The following is a 26,883-nucleotide window of genomic DNA, read 5'->3' as shown; positions in this document are numbered from 1 at the left end:
TGTGACTAAATGCTTATTAATCGGAGGGATGTGACCTAGCAGTCCGATGGCACCCTGCCAGAAGAACTCCAAAAAAAACTTTGCACTGCAATCAGTGTACTTTATCTCTTTTTTCTAATTGATAATTAGTCTTGCATTAATTTGGGGCCAACATCTATCTCTTATCACAAAAGGTACAATTTATCAGCTGCTTAAATGATGGACTAAATTGAGTTGGCAATGTTAATGATTCACCTTGCGGGGTATGGGGGACATGAGGGAAATAATTTCTCCTGACTCATATTTAATTAACCTTAGCAGATGTGCTGGGCATGCACTGTAGCTCAGAGAAAGACGAACATGTGTAAAACACCTTTGGCCAAACGTGTTTTAAAATGAATATTTTTAATGTAAAAAAGATGTTATATACATAGAAATAAAATGTGGGAAAACAATAGAAATCATTGTTATTGTTACAAACATTATAAAATGAGATTTTTAAAATGTTTTGGATACAAGCAGTTTAATAAAAATGTTATACTTCAGTGACAGAGAGGTTATTTAGTTGGTTCCTTCATTCACTGGAGAACCAGGAGCACCAGAACTCTTCAAAAGCAGGGTTCTGGTTCGTACCTTCATATTGTGCAACTCCTTCTGTACTGCCAGGAACCAAAGAGCGACACGCACAGGATGTTTCATATCTCTAACCCTGCTGCATCACAAGGTCTTGTTCGTTTTACCCAATTTTGAAAAAGCAAGTAGCAAATTTGTTGCAGAATTAACATTAATATTTGCAAATACAAAACTGAGAAAAACAGACATGAATTGAGTCTGTGGGGAGAAAATAGTGATGAAAAGTAGCACGGTAACAGTGGCCACTCTGCGGCTCTGGTATACCCAACCAACACCAACTATCATTAAAAAGAAAAAATACAGGAAATAAATGCTTGTGAAGAGTTACATATGTGTGAATTGTGTAGTAATATCAGAGGAATAACAGTAATACACCTTCATGTATTGTTCACATCTCAGTACTGTAGCTTAAAAAAGCTTCACCAGGCACTGACCCAGCATTCAGACATATTAAAAAGACACCTTCCATCTTTAGTTACTGTTCATTCTGTCTTAAAGGAGTGCAAAACATTTAGGAATGATGACACCAAAATCACCCAAGTGACCCCAGTAGATCATTTTCTCTGGTGCTGCCTGCTCACTCTGTAACACACTGTAACACAAAGGACAATATTAGAGTCTATAGAAATAAAAGTGACCTTTTGGAAATGAGGTGAACTTGCTTTATTTTGATATTATGGCAATGGATTGAAGTCAGCAGTGTCGATTATCAGTCGTAATGTGTCATCACTCGTCACCCAGAAGCTCCTGGGTGTAGAAAACAACATGCAGTGTTGTTGTCATGTAGAATAAGGATTTCGCTGTCTTCCCCTTCAGTGCTAATTCAAACCCTGTACACTGGGATTTATCGATCACTTAGACTGACGTTCACAGTCCGACTGCCACTTCTCATGTGACCTACTGTTGAGCTTCATTGTTTGAGGTAATGGTACGAACGCTGCTCTATCCCTCCCTGTTGTGGAGGTTTGACTGCTAACTTCCTGTCTGCTACGACGTTAGCACAACGTTAGCTAAAGAGTGAATGACCTACTGTTCGTGGGCATGTGAGTGATCTTGGTGTCGGTTCTTTATACTCGACAGGTGAGTTGAGCACCAGGACATTCATTTATCTTTGTATTTTACAGGTTTTGGCTGGTGATGAAAAGTGATAATAGCATAAAAAAGACAAATATTTGTAAGTAATTCCTTAAGTCACTACATTCAGCAAACACAAGCCCACTCCTGTAAGAGTCCTCCTCCTACTGCGGAACAACTGCTGCCAAATTCTGATGAATTTTCACTCTTTCCTCTGCTCTTTTCCTCTTGAATCACAGAGGTATACACAGGGTTCTTCAACTGCCTCTGTTTTTATCATTTCTTCCACCTGCCTCCATCAAAACCTTCAATCTATTACTCATTCCTTTAACTCATCTTCATCAACACCCCTCTTTCCTTTCCATGCCCTTCACTCCTCCACCTCTCCCTCACCTCTATCCCTTTCTTCCATCCTTTCCCTACTTCCCTTCTGTCTAAATTCTTTTCAGCCATCTCTTTCTCCCGGCCTACATTCCTCTTGCTCATCACGATCCTGATTTCTCTAACAAACGAGCAGATCACATGGTTTTGAGAAAACACCTAATTCACATTCTTTTGCCTGGGTTTTCAGTCACATTGCTCCACACGTTCATCCTTTAGTGGTATTTCATCCTCAGTTTTAGTAACATTTATGCACCTCACCAAATCCTGAAATATCATTTTAAACCTCTAATCTCCATTAGAATGAAGACTGTTGAGCTTTGTAGAATTAAAAAACGCTCGACTCCAACTCTTAGTTACATCTAACTGATGGTTCTAAGTGGTTAACTGGACGTGCGCGATGGTGCAGCAGCGAGAGGAGCCCTCTGACGCTCATGTTCCAACAGGACTTGTGTGCGCTTCAACATACAGTGACGCCTACACCACCAGGTCGCAGAGATGTGCAGTGATCCTCCAAACCACAGCACAAGTCAGACGCAGAAAACACAGAGGCTGCAGAGAATCACAGGATGAAAACCAGCTCTATAACTAATCAGGTTTACTGCACAGTGTCGACATCTTAACAGCTTAAACAACTCAGCTCCACATCCAGCTCAAAAGAAAACAAGATTAGTACAAACACTAGCATGTTGTAGTGGTTCGATATATTATATGAAATAACTATAGAAGTTCTGCTCATTTCCTTCTTCCACCTCCTTTTTTTAAATTGCTGTCTATTAGGTTGAAGCATCATTATCACATATGAGCTCATCCCCAATAGTTTAGTAGATGCTTTGAAACAAATACTGTCCATACGAGGAGTGACTCCCAGTGGAGGAGGAGGCAGCATGAAAACGCTTTGGTTTGTGTCTTGCCGATCACGAAACGATCATCTTGTTCTTAGCGGAGCTTCTCACACAATGTCAGAGTTTATAAATTGATATTAGCATAATGTGGTTGTCAGCTTTTCTTTTGTTTAAGGCAGTGGATTATCTCTGAATCAGACGTCTGATGAAACCAAAACTTGAGACTCCAGTCATGCAACACACAGGTCGACTCCCTGGATTAATTAGAGATGACTGTGAAAATGTAATCATACATTCAAGTAGGGGTCTTTTTTAAATAAGGGTAAGTATTCAAAGACAAACTTCAGTCAAATAACAGTCATGTGTCCTGAAAGACATGAATCTGAGATGTAGTACCTCTGCAGAGCGGTTTGAAAGGCTGTAATCCTGGGATCCCTTTCACGCAGAATCAGGGTCATTCAGAAAACTTTAAACCCGTCTCAACTGAGAGAAATGCTTTGGACAAAAATGAAAGGCAGTCGTAGCATTATATTATTAAAGGCATATTATTACACTGAGAGACGATTCATACAGTGCTCTGCTGGGTTATAGTGCACTTCAATTATTAAAATGTTTCCATTATTCAATGACAAAACAAAACTCGGTCATCACATGAATCATGAGCACAGAGGCTGGTAAAGTGGAGTTCTCCCTGTTTGGTGAGTTGAGACTCTGAGGCCTCAAAAAGAGCACTTCATGTAACTGACTAACTGCTGTGTGGAACTTTCATTATCATTTTTTACAAATACTGGATACACTGTCCTACTGCATAAAGCTACATTTAGGGTTTTGATGATTCCTCTGTTGTTTTTGTCCACACACTTTGGGTCATTTTGACTTTTTTTCCCAGTACTTTCTACATCTAAATTCATCACAGCACCATGGTCTCATTTTTTGTAAACATGAACTGCTTCAGTCGAGATAAGAAATTTGGCTTCATCACACAGAAGTACAGACACTGACGGGTGTTGAATGGCCAAGTAACTAAGGTTAACAAGCTAGTACATGTCACTTTTATGTTTTGTCTTGTTGGAGCAGCAGTGGTGAAACTCCCAAGAACAATGTGAGAGTGTGCAGAGCTGTATTTATGCCTTTAGTGGCTTAATTTAAATGGATCCAATTACCTGCGCCTGTGACAGATTCTTCAAAGAGACAACTTAATCAGAGTATTGTAAAAAGCAAAACACCTGCTAATTTTATACTCGGGGAAGACTCAAAGCAATTTAAATGACTTCAAACAAAAAGACATAATGCATCGCTCCAGCCACTCTATAATTAACCTCCTGTACCTTTGCTTGTCTGCGAATTATACAGCGTAGATGTTTGATAACGACGGCGATTCAATTTCAGCTCTATTTCGTTGGAGCAGAAGAGAAATGTTGCTTTTTTTTCCGTCTCTGGACCTGATTCGTCTACACAGCTGCAGTCATGGCATTCTTCTGTCTCGTGTTGGTTTGGTGTTGCTGTTGCTGTCTTCCTCCCTCCCCAGTATAGCCGTACTGGTCTGGACTGGGATCCACCAGGTGCCTGCAACAGTCAGACATGTTCTCAGGTTTGTCAGGTCACTTTAAATCCACATTTGTAAAATGATCAAACTGCTTTCATCAAACAGAGACATACTTCAGACCTACTGGAAGCATGCAGCCTGGTGAACGCTCAGAACATCATTCAGACATTAAAGATGATGAACGGTCATTTCTCAGAATTTACCTGTGATCGTCTTCATCCTCAACTTGCCCCTACCTGTAGCCTCCACCCCCAGTTCCACGCATCATAGTGTCGTACCGTAGTCCACGAAGTGGAGGGGTAGGGGACGGGGGCACATCCTGCCGCAAGGGCCCTCTCTGCTGGGAGCTGAGTGCAGACACAAGGTGTGGTGAAGCAGTGAGGGACAGGAAGTAGGAGCAGAAAACAAGGAGGAGGATGGAAGGGAAAGAGAGGAGGTCTGACCAACCTCCCTGCATTTAATTACCTGGGATGGGGGTAATATCCAGGGTCGACGCCCCGAGGGTCACCTGGCCGCGGGTACGGTTGGCCAGGGGGGTAGCCAGAGTAGGACGGCCCGGTCTGGGAGTTGGGGTTAGGGTAGGACAGGGACTGAGGGTATCCCTGTGCAGCCTGGGGAGGTCCAGGGTAATGACCAGACCAGGGCTGCATGGGGTAGTCACCCGAATCCAACGGCCCCCGTCTGGAGAAGAGAACAGCACAAGTTTGAATCCAAACGACGCCATAAGAAAATTTAATTTAGTTCGTTTTCTACAACAACTATGAGAAGTTAGTTTTAGTTTAACTTTGTGTTGCTAAAAGACACAAAACATTAAACACTGTCTGTGAGTTTGGGTCCTTTCAATCCAACATGTTGTTGTGAAGACAATTAGTGAAATAAACATGATTTTCCTGCATGACACCACGACATAGATGCAGTTTTAACCTCTCTCTCTGCTTGAAATCTCTCACAATAGAACAAATCATCAACCAACCGCTGTCAACCGCAAACACTTTGTTAGAGTCTGTTGTTTTCTGTTTGGTCCCTGAACTAAATGGCTGAAATATTCATGAAAATCTGCTAAAAATTATTTGTTTTTGCACAAGAGAGAAGAGAGAAAGAGAGGGAGAGGCACACACACACACACACACACACAGCCAGCAGCCCATCCCAGCCAAAGATCACATAGCAAACAGAATATAAGTGACATGTGGCAGTTTTAAGCAGGCGAGGGCTCAGTTAACATGCACACACACACACAGCTGTGGTAATCCAGTCCTGCCCTGTTAATAGATATCCATGTCTTGTGCCCAGTGGAAAGCAAGTACACAAACATGTGTCACTCACATAGCTGACATGACGAGGTGTTACGTTTTATCTCTCTGTCTTTCTGTCTCTTTTTGTTTGTCTGCATTTGTTTCTCATCCTGTCTCTATTGACCCATCTGCCTCACCGTCAGTCTCCCCTCCATTCTCCTCATCCCTCCACTTCTGATGGGAGGTGTATTTATGCTTGTTTGCATACGTGAATAACTGTGAGAGGTGTTTGTAAAATGGGTTTCAGTTTCGAGTCTGTGTTCAAGCACTGGCTTCAAATATGACAAAAATAATGTGTAGTGAAGCCTGCACCGGTGTTAAAATGTGTTCAGAGCAGAATCAGGTTACTCTCATAATGACACTTGTCACTGATATGCAGAGTTGAGTGGGTGGGGCTCCACAACCTCCAGCCAATCAGAGAGGTGACCTGTTGCCTGTTGCCTGGAGATAATGGGAATGTGCCACAGAGACAGATCAACTGAATCAAACACAGATTTGTACATAAATACTCACACACACACACACACACACACACACACACACACACACACACACACACACACACACACACACACACACACACACACAGTGCTGGTGGTCTCCATGCTGACGCCTGTGTGTGGCAGTTTGGGTGGTCAGCAGTGGAAAAGTGTCTAACTACCTACATGCCCATCATGCTTGAGATGTCTGCTTCTGCCCCTCCTGTCTCCATATCTGCCACGAGTGTGTGTGTGTGTGTGTGCGCTGGGAGCACATTACATTTCTGCTTCTCTGTCAACTCATCTGTCAGCCTATCTGTCTAATCAGCCTAATCTGCTTTTCCACTCATTCTTCCTGATCGTGAGACACTCTGTGTAAGTGCAGCAGCTACATGTCTCCAGTGTCTCTTGTCTCGACGGCCACAGCCGCTTCGTCTGCCGCTCTTCTGCTGGAGAGCTTCACCAGCACGTCAGTGTCCAGCTGCCCCGTCTGTCCCTGTGCCTGCCCGTCTCTCTGTCTGCTTTTAGAAAGTTTTATGGCTACGAGTCAGCCTGCCACCTCTCAGCCTGTATACCTGTGCCCGTATCGGTCAGTCAGTCTGTCACTCAGCTTCTGGCCCCAGGCCACAACAGTGACACCGAGGCAGAGATAAGAGCGGTGGAGAGGTGACGCGGAGGTGGCGAAGGCAGGGCAGAGAGGAAGAGAGAGATGAGAGCGATATGAAAAGGGGAGGAAGAGTGTGGAGGAAGTCAGAGGGGGAGATGCAGATGAAAAACAGTGATAGGAAGAGAGAGAAAGAGGTGAAGAAGATACAAACAGGAGCAGCAGGGACAAAATCATCTTCTGTTAAATGAATCAACAGCAGCAGCTTTGGTGAAGAAATGCTCCACTTATATATCATATATTATATATTATATATTATATATATTACCTGTTTAGAATGCACCATGATTTAATGTAAGTTTTAGGCTTCAATCATTTGTCAGATTAGGACATAAAATCTAACTGTATCAACAATTATTTATAACTAACCTGTAAATAAAGAGAAAATGAAGCAGAAAGGTCAGTGGGCCATGATGAGAGAAGTTAAAGATGGGGGGAGAATAAGAGTGGAGAGAGAGAGAGAGAGAGAGAAAGTGAAATAGGCAATTAAAGGGGAAACGTAGCTTAAAGAAGAAGGAGATGAGATGACTATAAGAAGCAGGGAGGAGTGAGAGGCACCTGAAGGGACACAGGGAAAAGTGGATTCTGCCTCTTCTTGGTATCTTTGTGATTTTAAAGTAGATACAGTTATAAAGTTGTGCACTGGCTTATACGACTCTGAATTCGTTCTTACTGGCTGCTTGTGGCCTGCTTAGACTTCGACATGATGCCCTGTTTGTAATCCACTGTTAGTGCCTTTGGCAGTCTAACAGTGATCTACTCAAATCAAGTGGAAAACATCTGGGAATTTATTTGACAGTTTATTGGATCTCTGGGAGGATCGAGGTTTAACAGATGCTGGGTCGAAAAAAAAATGATGAAACTAAAAGCAGAATACACACACATTTAATCATTTAATTTATAGGGAGTATTAAACAGGCTGCAAATTCAACTTCTGCTTCAAATTTATTAGCCTATTAAGTAATTGAAATAAAATTAATTGACAGAAATTTTAATAACTGATGAACTTTTGTGTTGTTGTGATTTATCAAACAAAAATGCAGAGTTGTCAAATGTGAAATTTGCTGGTTTTGTCTCTTAAAGCTTAATAAACAAACTTTAGTTGGACGACACGTGGCTTAAAACAAGTCACAGCAGGTTTTTCTCCTGCAGACGTTCTTTACAGACTAAAGGATGAAGTGATTCATTAAAGAAACAATGGGCAGTCTTATCAATGTTGAAAACAATCATCATCTGCAGCCGTGGAGTCTTATGAGAGTTTCCATATTGGGAATGGAGCAGAATTCCAGTGGGAATCTTTAGGGAATCTGCTGTAAATCCGTTGGCAAGTTTGGAATTCTCCCTCCAGGAACCAAGAGAGCTCTGCACAGCAGCTGGGGATTACTGGGTAATGAGGATGGAACCCATTACTGGGATACACACACACACACACACACACACACACACACACACAGACACGCACACACACGCAGATAAGCATACAGTATATGAACTGAACTGAAATGTAGACATACACACACAGAGAACCTAACATTTTGCATAAATACACAAGAGAGGACACACACACACACACACACACACACACACACAGAAGACCTTAGCTGAAATGCAGTGGTAGCTCCTAATCACCCCCTCCCAAACCCCACATACTCTGGAGGAGGCAAATTGGCACACAGCTGGAGAGGAGTTAAGACCAAATGAGGAGGCTGGTGGTCTGTGTGTGTGTGTGTGTGTGTGTGTGTGTGTGTGAGTGTGTGATTGAGAGAGAGAGAGATAAAAAGAGAGAAACAGATGTAATGAATGAGAACAAATTCCTGGCACATGCAACAACTAGTTTAACATAACAGAGAGTAATCAAACCGAAACGAAAGAATTGAAAACGTTCCAGGCAGAACAGACACAGAAACACAGTCAGAAGTGAAAATCAGCTGTGTAATCTATGTTTATGGATGACTTCTTTAACATTGTTCCTTATGTAGATAAAGCACTCGGAGCATAGGTTTGACGTTTGAAAGGATAATTGGAAAGATTTCTCTGCAGGTCTGACAGTAATTGGGAGTAATGTGAGCCTTTCTCATTCTGTGGTATTTAAGAGATTTCTGGTGGATTTCAGAGGAAACAAGGAGTTGTTATATGTCCTCTGCACCTGCCCCTTTCTCTCATAAACACACACACTTTCACTTACTCTTCCTAAAAGGGCTGGATACAGCTGTTATACTCCTAGAAACACAAACACACACACACACACACACACACACACACACACACACACACACACACACACACAGCCATCCATCATCCCAGCCTGTCTCAGAGAGACACAAATATCTTTCAGAGAGAGAGACAAGACGTAGCGCTGTGACACAACACATTAAAAAACTCCTGAGAGCCAATGACAGCCACATCGCAGACGGATCGTCTCAATAAAAGCAAACACTAAAGCACAAACACAAACAACAAGGCCTCAAAATTAGAACAGAGGAAAAGTTGCAGATGAGAGACGGAGGGTTATAGAAGGTGAGGAGAGGAGGAGGGGCGGGGGGGTTAGGAGTGATATTTAAAGTGAGTGAAAGAGGAGATAAACTACTGCAACTTTAATTCAGTTATCTTCTTTATGAGTCTTTATGGAGCTGAGCCCTCACCCTGCACTGGTATCCACTCAGAAGCAGTTGGAGGTTTGAGGTCTGATAAACGCTTCATATATTCAAATTGCATTCAACAGTGTCGGATTCTTTGTCAACCAGAGTGACGATATTTTGACAGCCCGGTAATAAAACTGATTAATAGCTCAAATTGTTCCACAACTTCTGTCGTAATGTCATTTCGGGAGCCACAGTGAAAATGGAGCTGCTGTGATATAACGTCCCTGGAGTTAAACTAACTTTAATTTTGTTTTCGTCTTCCTAATGTGATACTTCATTATGAGGCTTTAATCACGGAGGCATCACAGTCCAAACAATGAGGCAATAAAATCTTAAGTGAGAAATAATGAAGGAGAGAGAAAATATTTATCTTCTATCTAAGGAAGGGAAGGGAAGACAGGAGAGTCTATTTGTGTCACATCATGGGGTTTTGGCAAATTACATTTAATATTGGTTTTGAACTGCTTAGTAAATTTGTTTGAGCTTAATACATCAATATACTGTAAATTACAGCATCAAGTTAGTTATGGAATTGACTTATGAAAGGAAATGTTATTTAAAATCATGTAGTTCTTTATAAATGTTAAAAAGGAATAAAAATAAGACTCGTGTCATTATAAACAAATTTGCCAGTGAGACATTAGATGGAGAAAATATAAAATAGGCAGCACAAAGTCATTCCATAGTAATATTACACATTAAACAAGGACAGTTAACAAATATTTTATTTTTACACATATATATATGTGTCGTCATTATGAACTCTATAAACTAGAGCTTTAAAACATTAGATGAGTTTGAAGGAAATTAGTTGTTCCTCATTAATATGCACAAGTGCTTCAAAATCCAATTATACCACTTGATCCTTAGGGAGATCCTGAGATGTAATGATGAAGTTCCCATCATGTATTCTTCTTCATTACTATGTTTACTAGCACTGGTCCACACACAGAAACACAGAGTGCACACAGCCTGAGTAACGTCTGCAGCAGCGGTGGCAGAAACCTCACCAGGCGGGGGGGCAGGACTTCCAGCGTGACTGGCAGTTGTCTTTGTTTGGCTGAGTGAAATCAGTCTAAGCTGCTGTGTGAACACACGGCACAGGTACAGTATGTGGCATCTGGAAGTGTCTGAACTGTGAGCAGTGAAAAAACAAACTCTTAGCAGAACAGAGCCAAGTGGTTAAGAGTTTGGCGCCTGAAGCAGCAGAGAAAGGTTCTTGTGTTTTATTAGGAGAAGCCCAATAAGACACTAAGCTGTTTTCCTACTTATGGTTAAGTGGTTACATACTGTGTGTCTGAGGGTGTGTGTGTGTGTGTGTGTGGCAGAGATGGTATTCTGTTGGTTCAGCTGTCAGTGTGGGTCGCACTGATGCTTGTGTGTGTGTGTGTGTGTGTGTGTGTGTGTGTGTGTGTGTGTGTGTGACCTCCTTTGCCTCCTGACCTCTTGAAATCACATGACACTCCACCAGTTCCCACCAAACACTCAGATGATGGGGTCAAAGGTTAAGTAAGGGCATTATCAGCCAGGATTAGGTGGCATACCAAATACATAGACATAACATTCAAACTCTCAGTACCATTTGGTGAAGTTAACAACCATTTGATCAAGAACTGGACCATTAGCAACCCTGCAACTGCACTGGAAGCAAAGCTGACTCTATATTTTATTGTCATGTTGAAAAACAGCTGATTTCAGTGCCTTTTATAGTCTTTTATATCCTTACCACTAGACTCCTGGAATTTTTCTTTCTCTTCAAAGAAAATATTTATTTCTGAAAAGCAGCAGTGATTGATTTTTTGCCACGCAGCACCACTGCTACAAGAGAAGAGCTTACTGCAGAAAGGTGAAGCCACACTTGAAATTGATAAAATTGTTTCATCAACTAAAATGAAGAGGCAGTCTTTTGTGTCTACTAATTTTGGTCTACGTGGTAAAGATGTGTATGAGGAAAACCAGCCAACAAGGAGCAGACCACTAAAGAAGAAAATCTTAATCTGTTTTCCTTTCAAACATCCAAAGAGAATTAAGGACTGAGAGAAAGCAGATGAATGTGAAGAGGATAAGAAGTTGGTGTAAACAGAAGACAAAGAAGTGAGTGTGCAGAGGGCTGAGGCAGACATGACAGGCAGAAGAGGAGGAGAGGAGGGGAGAAGACAAGAATGAGGACAATACCTAGAGAGAGGGAGAGACACAGGTTGTCCCTAAACAACGAGGTGAGGAGGACAAGCAGAGGGTTTTCCAAAAAGCTACTTTAACCTGGGAAGACATGAAGCTTACAACACATACAAAAGGCTCGGATAGGTAAGTAAAAGAGAAGACTTGTTAAAAAAAAAGGTTGAAGAGGAAGACAAGGAGGAGTCAGTGAGGTGGAGGGAAATGAACAGGAGAAAAGAGAGCGAGTTCAGATCTGAAAGCAGAAGACAATGGGATGATAAATGGGGCAACAAGAGGAAGAGATTGAGCCTCCTCGATGGAAGCTTTGTGAGGCTGAGGAGAAAAACATGAAAGAGGAAGAAAGAAAAGAGCAGAAAATGAGAAAGAAGGGAGAATAAGTAACAGAGGGAGGGAGGGAGGGGGCATGGAGCTGAAGAAAGAAAAGAGTGCTGCCCTCCAGAGAGCTGGCATGCTGAAGGTCAGCATCTGCTGAGAATAACAGGCCCTGCTTTAGACACACACACACTGAATGAAACTGAACACCTTTCAGGAGGCTCCTCTCTGTCTCTGTCAATAAAGTTCTGTCATATATGATTAATCCATGTGGACGTCATGAATTACACACTGACCAGTCCAGGAAACTAACATGATTACATTCCCCTGTGTATGTCAGTGTGTGTGTGTGTACAAACTGGGGAATATGTGTGTTTCAGGGTATGAATGTGTGTGACTGTGATTGTGCATAATACACAATACTCGTATGTTAGAACACAGCTGAAAAAAAAACACAAAGATGAGTGGGAATGAGATGAAAATGACCACAGCAGGACAGTGGAGAGCAAATGAAAGGGTACAGTAACACAGTACTTAAAGTGAAAAGTATGAGAGAGGAGAGAGAATCAAATGTAAGTGCTAAAAATTGGGAAAAAAAGTCAGTGGAAGAAAAAGAGTAACAGCACTGGAAGAGAAAGAAAATGAGATGGAAAAAGGACAGAGGAGAAACCCATTAGAGGGAAGTGAGAGGAACTGAGGGATGAGGGCCTTCCAGATGGTAGGAGACTGTTGCCTCGGAAACACAGAGAGGGCAGAACAATGGGGATTTGGAGTGGTTTTTCTCTTCCCATCATAATACGGCCATGCCATTTGGAAACTGAGCGACGGAGCTACAGCCAAAAATCACAGAAACTGACGATGTACTGCAGGCGGCTCCTCGAAAGAAAGAAAAATCTGATCAGCCTGTCATATGAGAGAAGAGCTGATGGATGGGAAACATGCTCGGAACGACCTCATCATCAATGTCCCTCAGACCCTCTGTTCATGTCATCGCGACTCCTTTTTTCCAACTGCATTCTCTCCCTCACTTTACCTGTTACACACCAGCTCCGCCCACAGTGAAGCGTGGACACCAACCATCATGAAATTGTTCTGAGATGTGATCAACTGTTATCACTCAGAACAGAACAGGAGTGACGGAGTCGCACTTATTATAATTATTATTGTTATTATTAAAAACAGGAATAATAATATAGTGAAGACACAAACTGACACTGTAATGAACAATTAGATCATTTAAACACCCTGTTATATAAACATGTCAGGGAGACCAATCAATATATGGATCTTGTTGAATTTTTACTACTATTATGTTTTAATCATTTCAAAAAGGAAATGAATAAATGTTATGAAGTAATCAAAACAATTATTACGCCAATGTTAGATCTTTTATTAGACCTTACAAGCTAAATGAGTTCACAGACTCAGCATTGGAGGAAATGATAACCTTGCTGCAGAGAGAAGCTCGAGAAAATGAAGCCATAAGTCACGTTAAATGGTGCAAACCAAGTCGGCAGCCATATCAGCTTTTAGATACTTCATTGTGTAACAACCATAAAGACGGACTGATCACATCGGCAGTGGAGTGGCTGCACCTTGTAAGTATCTGAATGGGCCGTGTCTATCTGTACTGTGTGAAATCAGTCAAACTAAAGGTGACATTTAGTTATGGCAGCGTCACACATAAGCACTTATAGGCAGTATAGTGGGAGACTTCCTGAAACATCATGAAATCCATTACTGGTTACACCATATCCCATTCAAATAGCTTCCATTATATCACATCTTGAGCCAATAAGGTTCCCCTCAACAAGATGTAATAGTTTCAGGCTGGGGACATTTTGCTCTGCACACGACCACAGGATACAAATTGCTGACAAAATTACAATCCCTCAATAGCCACTAATTTGGTACAGGAAGAGGAGCTCGGAAATTGTGCTTGTACCAGGGACATACTGGCGAATACACACAGAGTATGGTCATGGAGTCATATGAAAGGACACAAACACACACACAGATGTGAGCACGAACTCTGCACCTTAAGAACCTCCAGAAAACCTATGGTTTGCACTTTACCTGTGCAAAAGCAGCTGCTCGGCCTCTCACTGCTGCTGCTACAGTGATGTTAAAAACTGGCAAATGTTACATTTCAGTTTCATTGAAAACATGAAGTGTATCTGCAGCTTTAGTCGTGAATGCAGGACATTGGAGCTAAATGTGTGCATTCATTCACTGACCTGACTGCTGCAGCCTTGCTGTTTCATTTTAAAGTCAAACCCCTGCCTGTTGAAGTAATATGAGCTGCTTCCTGTTCCAGCAGATTCATAAATCATCATAACAATTCATGGTGCCTTCCATTTATGTATCAAAGGATTTGATATGAGCTCAGTTTGTGCTCACACTCATGTTGGTCGTCGTAGTTTGAGTAATGAGGAGAAAGAACTTTTGAATGCTCGCACAAACACATTTAATTATCATTTAACTATGCAATATAACTTTGAGAATTTCTGAAAAAAAAAATGCTTGCAGCAGTACAGGGACAACAGATGGTCATTAGGCTGCTGCCAGATGTTAACACTGCACAGCTGCAACTGTTGAAATGTATGAAGCACAGTCCATCTTCTTGTTCTTTATTCAGAAGTAAATAACAACACATGATACCTTCATATTTCCCACACGTCTGATGACTGATCAAGATACAGACAAACTATTGTCTGTTCAATCCACAACAGAGAGGAGGCAGTGACGCCAGTTAGAATGAATATTTAGTTGAAATAAGAGGTGACTTTTGACTTCATACATTATGTTAAATGAAAAAAAGCTCTGTCTTCTTTGCTAACAAATGAAGATAAGCTTCATTACTTGGGTGTTATTCCGCCACAATGAAAAATCTCCGTGTTTAAATTTCACAACTTGTACTAAACCTTTTTGACACAGTATCACTTAACACCAGTTCAACTCCAGGGTTCCCAAAAACCTGTTTAACATTTGCCGGCTGGGACCTGAAAGAAAAATTTCCTCCCTCACCCCGGGGTCCAGACGTATGAAAGCATATCATGCCCTGTCCTGCCGGGACCCACTGGTTCTGAAACACATTATGGGCTGTAACCCAGCATTTCAGAGTCCATGATGAAGATCAAAGCTGTGAGCAGCGATGGGTGAACACATTAGAAACAGTAGAAGCAAGGAACAAGGTAGGGTCAAGAGAGAGAGTGGGGGGGGGGGGGGGGGGGGGGGGGGGGGACTTTCTTGGGATCCCCTACATGCCTAACAAACAGGCAGAGACTCGATGAGTCCAGAAACATGCAGGAAAACAACTGGACAATGGGCCGGTTTGTTCAGCAGTTGCAAAGTGGTCTGGGAAACTCTCAGGCCTGGTTGGGAGGTCTTCTCAACAGAGATGGAGGGAGAGAGACAGAAGGATTTTCCCTCCTTAGCAGAATGAAATGATATTCAACAATGTCCTTTTCACCCCAAGTTCAGAGAGAACGAGAGACAAGCGAAAAGGCAGAAAGTGGAGGGAAATAATGAGGAAATATCACAAAAAGAGACACAAGACACAGTACAACATCTGCCTTCTAATTACTAATCATCTAATTATCACTGTAATTGAGGAAGTGACAGCCTTCCCAGAAACCTCAACGAGAATCCTGATTGGCTCTTCGAATCCAATAAGAGTAGTAACGAGGACAAATGGGAAAGGGTGTTCGACTAATCAAATTGGGTCAAGACAACATTGGGAACAATGGACGGCTGTTATCAGAAGACAGAGTCATGTGACACTCACAGGAACAAGGTCTGGTGGAAGAAAAAGGTGTCGCCAAACATCAGAAAACACAGTGCAGTGATATGAGTGGGTGGGTTATATCTCTCCATGTAATCTATTAACATGATGGGATTATTATGTCACAACCTCACACTTCTAACAGTGAAGATCAACAACTTCTGACTTTATATTGTTCTTCTTTTCTCTGTTTTTCTGTCTTTTGACTGTGTTTTTCAGCACGAAGACAACTTTGGGAGAAAACAGAGCACGTGCGAATGGCCCTGTAATAGTGCACACATGGCGGGGCCCAACTTACTCCCATTGACCATGCACACACTCCGATAGCCATCTACTGACCCCAGCACGACTGAGACCCGCACACACAGGTGCACACCCACCCACAGTAACAGGCATGTGTGCATACAAATCACTGAATTTATGTCAAACAGATGTACATTCACTCTCAAACATTAACCCAAAATTAGAGAGTGGTTTCATGCCATGTAACCGCACATGTCTGGGTTTGATTCCAGCCAGGAATGTTTCTCTCTCTCTCTCTCTCTCTCTCTTTGTTTCAGGTCTTATCTAATGAACTGAAAAACTGTACAGCTTTAATCATCTGCTTATTCTTAAAGCACAAAAATGCTATTTTTTTGTTTTACAATTTTAGTCCAAAACAATGAGAATGAATGTCTGAGTGTTTAAATTCAGAGTGGCTGTCTCATGGGTAGAGGTGCAGCGACACTTGCTCGCTCTCAGCTGGTTCCTTGTTTTGGTCTAATAACACCACTGAGAGGGTGAGATGGGAGGAAAATTGTGAAATACAGAGAGACGGAGAGTGAGATGTGAGGGGTTGGGGGTGTGTGTGGGTAATTTCAAGAAATTGGCAGTGAGACGAGACCTTGGGAGGATTCAGAGTGGAAGGACATGCAGCGCTGTGTCTTCTCTTTTCTTTGCTGTGTTCTCAACGTAGCTTTTCCCTGAAAACCCACAAACCTCTCAGCTCTTCAGAGAAAAATACTTAAAAAGAGTTGAAGGTGCTATTTTCTGCACTTTGAGCTCAGATCATTAAGGAGAGAATATATGAGCAGCTGAAGCACTGACTGTTTGAATATGTTACAAGCTGATGATGGACTAAGATCACCTGGAGAAAAATTAGTCTGCATGAATATTTAAAATTAGAGAAAAACAAACGTGTGTTTAACTGTAAGATTGTTTTAGACACATCTACACAAAAGTAATAAATGTTCATATACTGAATTTCCATATATGAAATATATGCACATATAAAATACAAACATATACATAAAAAATATATATGAACCTTATTAGAAATCAGAAACATTTAATATATTGACATATAAATATCTATGTTTATGTATAAATGCTTATATTTATATTGTAGACATATTTTACATACATATATGTCCATCCTAAAGTCTGTTAATATATGTTGATAATATTTATATAAATTAGAGTCCAAAAGTCCAAAAGACCACTTTCTCACCATGGAAAGAAAGATATTGTTATTAAGAAATTAATAAGAAAAACTCATATAAGCATAAGTACATTTACTAAAATTAAAACATATAAATCAAATCAAATTGCTAACATATATGGTCGCAACGTCTTATACCACATCAACATTCATCATAAAGATATTCTAATTTATGTTCACATACAAATATTACTATATGTACTTCATCTATATTATGAATGTATATCTTCATATATCTTCATATATATATATATATATATATATATATATATATATATATATATATATATATATATATATCTTCATATATATATATATATATATATATATATATATATATATATATGTATATATGTGATAATAATAAATCCTATTACAGTTAACATATATGGCAACATCCCTCTTGATATAGGGACATATATATCATATGCTACATTACTGTATGGGTATACTAGTACCAGTACTAGTACTGGTACTGGTACTAGTACTAGTACCAACATTAGTACTAGTAGTTTGTGACATTTAAAATCATGTTTAATACTTTGGCAAAACAAATTGACTTCAGCACCTGTGTATCTGTTTCTAATACATCAAATTTCCAAAATATTGAATAATTTCATGGAGAAGTAAAATATACGATGCCCCCTGAACACCTCACGCACTGACAGTTGCTGACAGTATGTTGGGTAAAGTGTTTCTGTTTTAGGCAGGCGAACATCATCCGTTTCTACTGGGTCATGTTTTAATTTTAGAGCCATCAAAACCTCATCTCACAGTGAAAGCACGCACGCGCGCACACACACACACACACCGTACCCAGTGCTCCAGTTAACTGATTTTGAGTCAAACGTACAGTACCTGACTAAGCAGCCCTACAGCTATTTCTGGACTCACTTGGAAATAATATGAACACAAACTCACAAACACACAAACACACACAAACATGGCCCCTCCTACACACGCATACAGGTATACAGGCATGCAGACACTAGATACACACAGCCCGCCAGCTATTTCTGGGCTAGTGGTGAAATAATATGTTTTCATAAGGTCAACAGCCTGGATGTGGTTTCCAAACATGATCTTTCTCTGACTCTTTAGACACTGAAATATCTCTGGAGTTCATTGACAGCAGGGGAGAGAGAGATACAGAGGCAGAAGAGAGAGAGAGAGAGAGAGAGAGAGAGAGAGAGAGAGAGAGAGAGAGAGAGAGAGATGAGTCCCTATCAGATGAAAAGGAAAATGTATCTGGGTTAATCTGTGTTTTTAGTAACAGATTTTTGGTTTTCAGATCGGTGTGGTCGTTCTGGGCTGAAGTGCGATGCTCAGATTGTGTTTGGCATCTAATTTACACCTTTTTTTTTTTTTTTTTTTAATTTAGCTTGTGTAACAAGTGTCTTCAGAGTCAAATCCGCTGCTGGAAAGTTACAATGTTTAAAGCATCACTTCCTGGTATTTTTTGATAAGGTTTATGCAAAAATGTCATTTGTCAGGAAGCTGTATTATTGGTGAGGCGAGTGTTTTAAATCACACTGCAGACATGTTTCCGAACGGCCAGACGGCCGCCAGAGCAACCTTTATGGGAAAATGTCTCTGGGCCCTTTTCAAACATGAGGCCTACATGTAAAACTGGCAGAGTTTTTACAGATTACAGTGGACGTCTGAAAGTGGAAACAGAGACAGGGTGTACTGTATGTGAGTGTGTGTGTGTGTCCAATTTCCTGAGGCTTTTCAGATACCACAGCCAGGCCTCCAAACTATCATCACTGTTCTCGCTCCCATCTGCCAAACTCATCACCCACACACAGACATACTCTCTCTCTCTCTCTCTCACACACACACACACTCACATGCTCTCACACATGCACACACACACACACACACACATGAAAGAGGTGTGAAATAGTCATCCCTCAGCATTTTAACAGGGGTGGGAACCTGACTATAAACTTCCTAACGTTCAAAACTTCTGTCTGTCATTCCACTCACTGGTCTCCTCGCTCGCTCTCGCTCTCGTTCTCTCTCTCACACACACACACACACACACATTTGTTGTTAGCTTGTTAGTCTGCTGAGGTGTCAGTAGTTAAAAGCAAAATAAAATAAAAAATAAATAAAATGAGGTGAGAAGAAACCAAGAAAGAAATCATGAATGATGAATGAGTTTGAATGAGTTTAATTATGGGACGTAATTCAAAAAGAAAAATAATGAAATAAAATAAAATAAAATAAAATAAAATAAAATAAAATAAAATAAAATAAAATAAAATAAAATAAAATAAAATAAAAACCTTAAGGAAGAGGAGAAAATTGAAGTTGGTGAATGTTTCTAATGAAAAACTGTGAATTTCTGATGATGGCTGGAGAAAACAGTAGAACTTGTGACTGAGGGTCAACATGTTAAAACGTTCGGTGAACAGCTGTTGTTTCATAGATAAACTTTCGGCCATTCAGGGCCAGAATATTAGTCTGACTACACCAGAGAAGCCGTCAGGAGACAAAGGGAAAGAATCCTTCAGCAACTGATTAGTATACTCAGGGAGCTGTTATTGTTCTGATGTTGGCTAATGCTGGTGATACTTCACTCTGTCTAAGGAGGGAAACAACTAAATGCACCGGGCAGTGGGAGTCGGCACCGGCCACAGAGGAAGACCAGTGGTTGAGTTTCCCTGCTGGACCACAGCTGGCTCCTCTGCCTCACAACAAACATGCTAATTGATAATATACACCAGCAGTGTATGCTAATGCTATTTCCTCAACATTAAATGGAAATTTCGTACGAAGTTCCATCATCGAGTATGAACCTGAGAATTTAACTGCAGCAGCTAGTCCACCAAACACAACTGAAAGTCAGTGTCATCAGTGTCTGTAGCTGCTGGTTTGTAAAGAAAAATAAGTAATAAGAAGAAAAATAAGAAAATAAGTTGAAACACATGAACCAATGGCAATAAATCAATGATCAGGTCCTTATATTTTGTAATAATGTCGACAACATTTGTGTGAGAGAGAGGTGCTGGATTTCGTGTGTCACGTTTTCCTCCAATGAAAAAAAAACTGCTGCCAAAATTAAACACTTTAATGAAATTTGCAGCCTCAGAATAACAGCAGATGTTTGAAGCTGGAGAATGAAAAAAACAACACATCAGATGAGACACTCACGATGACTTTCAAAACTACTGATGCATACTGGTGCATAAGCCAGAGTGAGGTTTTGGTGGGGGAGCAGAACCAGGAGGGATCAGTTTTCAACCCCTGTATGAGTGAGTCGTCCCCGGGGAGAGGATAAGGTGAGTTCCTGTCTGAGACAGAGGCCACCAGAGACACAGAGACAGGCAAGGAAGACTGTGAGGATTTAATTAGAGGCTTCAAAGAGAAGAGAAGAGAAGAGAAGAGAAGAGAAGAGAAGAGAAGAGAAGAGAAGAGAAGAGAAGAGAAGAGAAGAGAAGAGAAGAGAAGAGAGGAGCAGCAGTACCTTGGTAAGGAGGCATACTGACGTTCCACCTCCTCATACCGTGGAGCCAGCCGGGGATCAGTCGCTCTGCCTGGGATCTGCTGAAGAGACACAGCTGGTTAGTTTGTGCTTCAATCGTAAACTTTCCATATTTTTAAGTAAAAACCTAAATTACATATATTCCCTGCCTTAAGTGCTAATAAACTGAAATACTGTGAGCCTCAGTGTGAGCTGCACACACCCATAAGGCCCTAATCTTCCATGTTTGTGTGTCTGTGTGTATGTGTGTGTTTATGATACAGGGGTAATTTAGGATTGACAAAGGCTAGTTATTAGGGATTTAGAGTTTCGGTCTTCTGAGGGTTTTTGTGTTTGTGTGTGTGTGTGGGTGGGGGGGGGGGGGGGGGGGGGGGGGGGGGGGCGGAGGGGGTCTCCATCCTAGATTAGGTTACTTCAAAACAGGATGGAGTCGTCTCACTTAAACACACACACACACACACGCACACACACACACACACACAGAGTCACGTCTCATCTCCATCTTGAGGAGAGAAAAAAAAAAGATTAAGTCGAGCTGCTGACAGTTCAATCTCTCACGCGTCCTCTCTTACTCTTCATCTCACTGCTTCTCTCTCTCACCCTCACATCTAGTTTTTTCTTCCTCTGCTTATTCCCACTCCTCTCTTTTTCCCTCTTACACACACACACAGACTCTCTCTCTCTCTCTCTCTCTCTCTCTCAGAGATTATCCCGGTCTATTCAGTAGGGAGATTCCAGCTGCCGCGGCGCTCCTTGAAAACCCCAAACGACAACCTCAACAAATACAAATGCACACACACACACATACACACATGCCATTTGCCATTTTCTTTGTAAGACACACTTAATATTGTAAATGAGCCTCATTTTAATATGACGTGGGGTGAGAGAGTGGGAGGTGTGACTCAGGGAGGCTGCTGTAACTCTGCTGAACTCTGCTGCATCACACAGTCCCTTCAGGCTCTCTGTGAAGCTGAGTCTCTGAAAACAGCCCATCAAATTCCGCCTATCACACCTCTGCTGCTGGAAAATGGTGCTTTTTTTCAGAATACACATCATCTGATGAAACTGCATAACACATAACTGTTTCTTGGAGCACGCTGTTGTACCATCGACGGGACATTACTGTCTGTCATCGGCACATTTGGCCATAATGTCCTTTAAAAGCAGGGAGCACGCCATGTTCCCACACAGTGGGAAAAAAAGAGTACATATTAGTAGGAAGGAGGGTGAAGTGTGTGTGTGTCTGTGTCCCAAGTGGTGAAGACAAAAGGTTGAAGGTTTTATAGAAAACTAGGTTCTTCTTCTCTCCTGGACTCAAGGTGATGCTGAGAACTAGATATCACAGGCCGCAGCTTTTCTTCTCTCTCTGCATTCTAGGGGAAGACGCCCGGAGGCACATAAAACAGATTTGCTGGTCCTGCTTTCTTTTGAACACCTGTCTTTATGGCTCCAATATCTCAGGTAGAGAGACGGCGGGATATTAGGAGGGAAACAGAGAGGTGGAGCGAGAGAATGAAAAGGCATTAGGTGGAGAAGAAAGGAGGAAAGAGAGATGGAGCGAATGAGAAGTAAATGAGTTGAGGAGAGCTGGTGAGGGAGATACAGAGAGGAGGAGGGATATTACGAAGACATTCAGAGGTGGTGGGGGGAGAGAGAGAGAAAGAGAGAGAGGGAGGAGATGAGAGGTGAATTATAAAACAAGGGAGGGAATGGGGTGAAGACGGAGACGACAGAGGTGGGGGGGCGTGAGAGGAACATTAGTGACAGAGTTAAACAAGATGTTAAAAGAGGGGAGTGGGGAAAGTGAGAGAGGTGAGAGAAGAAGGGGGATGACTGCAACAACTGAGAGGTGATGGGGGGGGTGATAAATGGAGGAGTGAAGAGAAATGAATGAAAGAGGAAGGAGGTGTCGAAGAGAAAGCTGTTAACTCGTTGTGACAGAACTGTCATTAAGGGATAAAGCTGGTGTTATCAGCTTCAGCCTGACCCCCCCGCCCTGACAAAACCACTGGTTGCTATAAAGACATAAATCTGTAGAAACAGGCCACAAATATATAGTTTAATTCTCAAAAAAGGCTCCTTCATTTATTAAAACTGCTGCAACCAAAACTCAAACAAGAGAAAATAGTGTATTTGTTGGGGGCCACATTTCTGCACATGTGGCAGTGGTTTGTGACATTTAATTATGTGTGAATTGTAATTAAGGAACATGTGTCCCACTGCACATTTATGTGTTTTCATAGAGCTCCATGGTACAGAGGAAGGAAACCGATCAGGCTACAGGGGTCAAACCTGTCGGCTGGATCCGTTCACTGTAGGTTTCATGGGATTTAACGTCAATGGTGATAAATATCAAGCATTTCTAGCCTCATCCTTTAGAAGCCACTGAACCCAGACTCTGAGCCTGAGGTCCAGCACAGACACACCCACACTGAGCCTGTGGCTCTGTGCTGCTCTGCTCAGGTGTGTTTCCACACACACATGGATCCAGAGGAAACACAAACAGAGGGACGTGCATGTGTGCACTGGAGGTGAGAGAGTGAGAGTGTGTGGAGAGCAGGACCACTGATCGTGCACGTGCACAGAGATGTGTGGTGAGGCTTGTTCCTGAAGAGTGTTTCTTCCTGATAAAGTGACATATTAGTGTGTGTGTGTGTGTGTGTGTGTGTGTGTGTGTGTGAGACAGATTTGTTACAGTTCTGTTTATAGATGCAGAAACATCAGTTTGGAATAAATAAAATAAAATAAAAATATCTGATGGTGTCTGATACACAAGAAGCTTGGGACACACAGCTCTGAGCATCTCACACTATATTCAAATGACACATCCCAGCGAATCCAGCTTGTGTGGATATTTTGCACAGTGAAAAACTTTTGAGGCCGAGGAAACAAAACACATCTGGTTCTGCTGAGAGATGACAGCCCCCAAAAACCATCCAGCTCACAGACAGTTTGTCTATGACTTCCTGACTACAACTATAGCTGCCTGTGTTAGTCTGTCTGTAGCTGTGTGTGTGTGTGTGTAGGGGAGAGAGAGAGATGTTAGATGTTAGTATGTAGACTCTCCACATTCACAACTGTGACAGGAGAACAGTTCAGGGCAAACACTGTGACAGCTGAGCTTGTGTGGGACATACTGTACACACCCTCTCTTTTCTCTCTCTCACACACACACACACACACACACACACACACACTCACACTCACACTCACACTCACTCAGTTACATGCACACACGTACCAACATGTGCACACAATCCATTTTCCCCACACATAAACAGAACATGCACAATCTTTATCTTCCAAGTGCAGCTACTGTTCACATACACACATGTATAGTCTCTCTCTCTCAGCCAAGTACACACTCTTCTCTCTCTCTAGGCAAACACACACACACACAGTTTGAACACACTCCCTCTCACTCACAGAGGACTGTGGCAGTAGTGTAGCACACTGGTTGGGGTAATGGTCTAGTGAAAAACCATTTCACGGCAAGGCGAGCAGAGGAGAGTGTGGAAATCAAGCAGAAGAGACTGATACTGAGGGGAGAGGGAGCACACACACACACACACACACACACACACACACACACACACACACACAGAGTAAGAGGGGCTCATCTCTCTCCTTTCAACAGACCCTTCAATTTACCCATAAAACACACCACCCCATCACTTTCAGCACTGACACACACACACTCTGTCTGTCTCCCTCCTTCTTACAGTTTTTCTTTATTGGCCTGTCTTACACTCTGACACACACACACACACACACACACATAATGGCTCTAACCCCTTCACTCCAGCTGTTTCAAGGATTTCAGAGGGATCAGATGGACATGGAGTATTTGGTGGATGCACGCCGCCTCACTGAGAACACTTCGCCCAAATGTGAAGTGTCTCCTTCGTTTTTTCCTCCTCTCTCTTCAACGCTTTTTGTTGTCATTCCTCTCCACTCCTTCATCATCATCATCATCATCATCATCTCCCTCTTCCTCCTCTTCATCCCGCCATCAAACTCTTTCTCATGTTTCCCTTCCCTCCTCTCTTCCTCCATCTCTCTCTCTGTCCACACCTCGTCTTCCCTGAAGTGAAATAAAGCCCCCCCCCTTACTCTTAGTTAAGATATTTTTTTTCTCCTCTTTCCTTGATGATGTTGTCTTACTCCACCTTCCTTTCTCCTTCTCATCCATCACTTGTCTCTGATTTTACAACTCTCTCTCCGTCATGCTCTCTTCCATTTACCTCCCGTACTGTCTTGATAAGCCCCTCCCTTCCTAAAATCAATGACGGTCACATACACACAGTCGATCAGCCACAGAGGAGCCCCCCCCACCTTCCTCCTTCCATATGTTTCTTTTCCCCTCTGTCCATTTCTTCCTTTCACTCCCAATGTCCTTGTCTCCTTCCATAAATCAATAGAAAAAGATTTTTCTCTCTCTCTGTCCTCCCTCCATTGTGCCCCCCCACCACCACCCCGCACCCTACCCCACCCACCCTCCTACCCCTGTAGAAATCAATGAATAAGGGAAAGCTGCTCCTAATCCGTATCAGACATATCGTTCTGCTCAGCCAGCACTTTGAGCTGACTCAATTAAAACACAGCTCTGAAGAGGCTGCAGTTCCTCTGTGTGTGCGTGTGTGTGTTGCAGTGCAGTGTGTGATATACCTATTGCATGATTGTGTATCCAGTTGCAGACGGGTGTGTTTGGATGGGGGCCACCTGGGGAAGCCTGTGACTGCAGACAGCGAATGAGTCTCTCATGGATTCACACATTAGAACTGAGGCTGGAAACACTGACTGTCTGAACTTAAACTCCTGCTTTTATGACAAATCCATGTCTCTGGTTTGCAATGAAGAAACAGGATTATAGCCAAAGTGCATCTCTGTGACACTGTCTCCATTAAAACACAAACTATTCGAGCTCTTACCACAGTTCTCATTTTAGATTTCATAAGTGGAATCAACTTTTATTATGAGAGTTAAACTGCCAAACTGTAAAATAAACATTTGGCTGCTACCTAGTAAATATGTCTGTACGCTCTGGCGGAGGGAGAAAACTCTGCACCATTATTATTATTATTTATGCTGATTATTCCTATTTATTTTTATTTATTTATTGTTTTCACTTCTGTTATTTTGTTTGTAAATCACTTTGTAACTTTGGTAGGAAAAGTTCTGTATAAATAGAGTTTATTATTAGTATTATTATCATGTTGATTTTGAAAAAGTTAGCCATCATCTCATGTCGTTTCCACTTTCAATTTGGTCTTAATTAGTTTTAAAGAAGTTTGCTAGTTTAGTTTAGTTTTAATTTTTTTAAAATGTTTAGTTTTAGTTTAGTTTTTTTTTGTTTTAGTTCATTTTTTTTTGTAATACTGGGTATTTGTGAGGGTGAGATTCAAAAAGGTCAGAAAAGTATCGTGTAATAAAAACAACAAAACATCACAACATTTTAAAAAAGTATTCACTGAGACAGACAGAAAACCATCCACAGAAGACACTGTTAGTCAGTGTGAGCACAAACATGTCAACAGTCAACACAAGGTGCAGGTTTAAGTGATAAATATGTGTAATTGTGCGTCTAAGTGGAGATGCAGGTGGAGGTGTGACTCATTTCCATGAACCAACTCAACGTTAACTCATCAACACACTGGACTGTCCCGCTGTGGTGGGGCAGTAGGTGCTGCAGCTCTGGCTCATCACTGCAGTTAATTAACAACAACAAACATGACATCATTAATACAGTGAATGTTTTGGACACTTAATTAATTAATATAATTATTATGTTATTTGTTTTGGGGTTTTTTTATATTAATTTGTTATCCTCACTGTGTGGACAGTTTTCTTTGTGATGACTTCAGCCCAGGCTGCTCTTCAGATTTAACAGGGATGGAGCAACATAACCACATACATAACCCCACACACACACACACACACACACACACACACACACACACACACACACACACACACACACACACACACACACACACACACACGTACTCTAAAGTAAAAAGGAAATCCATGCTTACAGAACCACATACTTAATCACACTCCGCATTCTGTGTGTGTTTAACTGATTAATGCACCTTGTT

At 41.7% G+C, this 26,883-nt stretch overlaps 1 protein-coding gene across 13 annotated transcripts in view; it reads right to left on the bottom strand.

Annotated features, from left to right (window-relative positions):
- Positions 1 to 365: 365 nt before the first annotated feature.
- pard3bb (par-3 family cell polarity regulator beta b) overlaps positions 366 to 26,883 on the bottom strand; it is a 189,839-nt gene continuing 163,321 nt past the window's right edge. For 4 of the 13 annotated variants that reach the window (XM_071472707.1, XM_071472710.1, XM_071472712.1 and 1 more), the window contains 4 exons: positions 20,765 to 20,844; positions 4,924 to 5,139; positions 4,695 to 4,805; positions 366 to 4,478 (listed from right to left, as the gene is read on the bottom strand). In XM_071472707.1, the coding sequence (XP_071328808.1) occupies positions 4,364 to 4,478; positions 4,695 to 4,805; positions 4,924 to 5,139; positions 20,765 to 20,844 (522 nt within the window). In that variant the 3' untranslated portion in view covers positions 366 to 4,363. Of the gene's footprint in view, positions 4,479 to 4,661; positions 4,806 to 4,923; positions 5,140 to 7,684; positions 8,306 to 20,391; positions 20,592 to 20,764; positions 20,845 to 26,883 lie in introns of those variants that run through there. The other 9 variants (XM_071472708.1, XM_071472711.1, XM_071472722.1 and 6 more) reach the window with 7 other exon arrangements.

Source organism: Trachinotus anak, unplaced genomic scaffold (genome assembly GCF_046630095.1).
Source record: "Trachinotus anak isolate AG129_WGS33_773 ecotype Australia unplaced genomic scaffold, CSIRO_AGI_Tana_v1 ptg000039l, whole genome shotgun sequence".
In the NCBI taxonomy this organism is placed as follows: Eukaryota; Metazoa; Chordata; class Actinopteri; order Carangiformes; family Carangidae; genus Trachinotus; species Trachinotus anak.
Note: the sequence above shows the minus strand (reverse complement) of the source record. Positions and strands in the feature narration are given on the sequence as shown.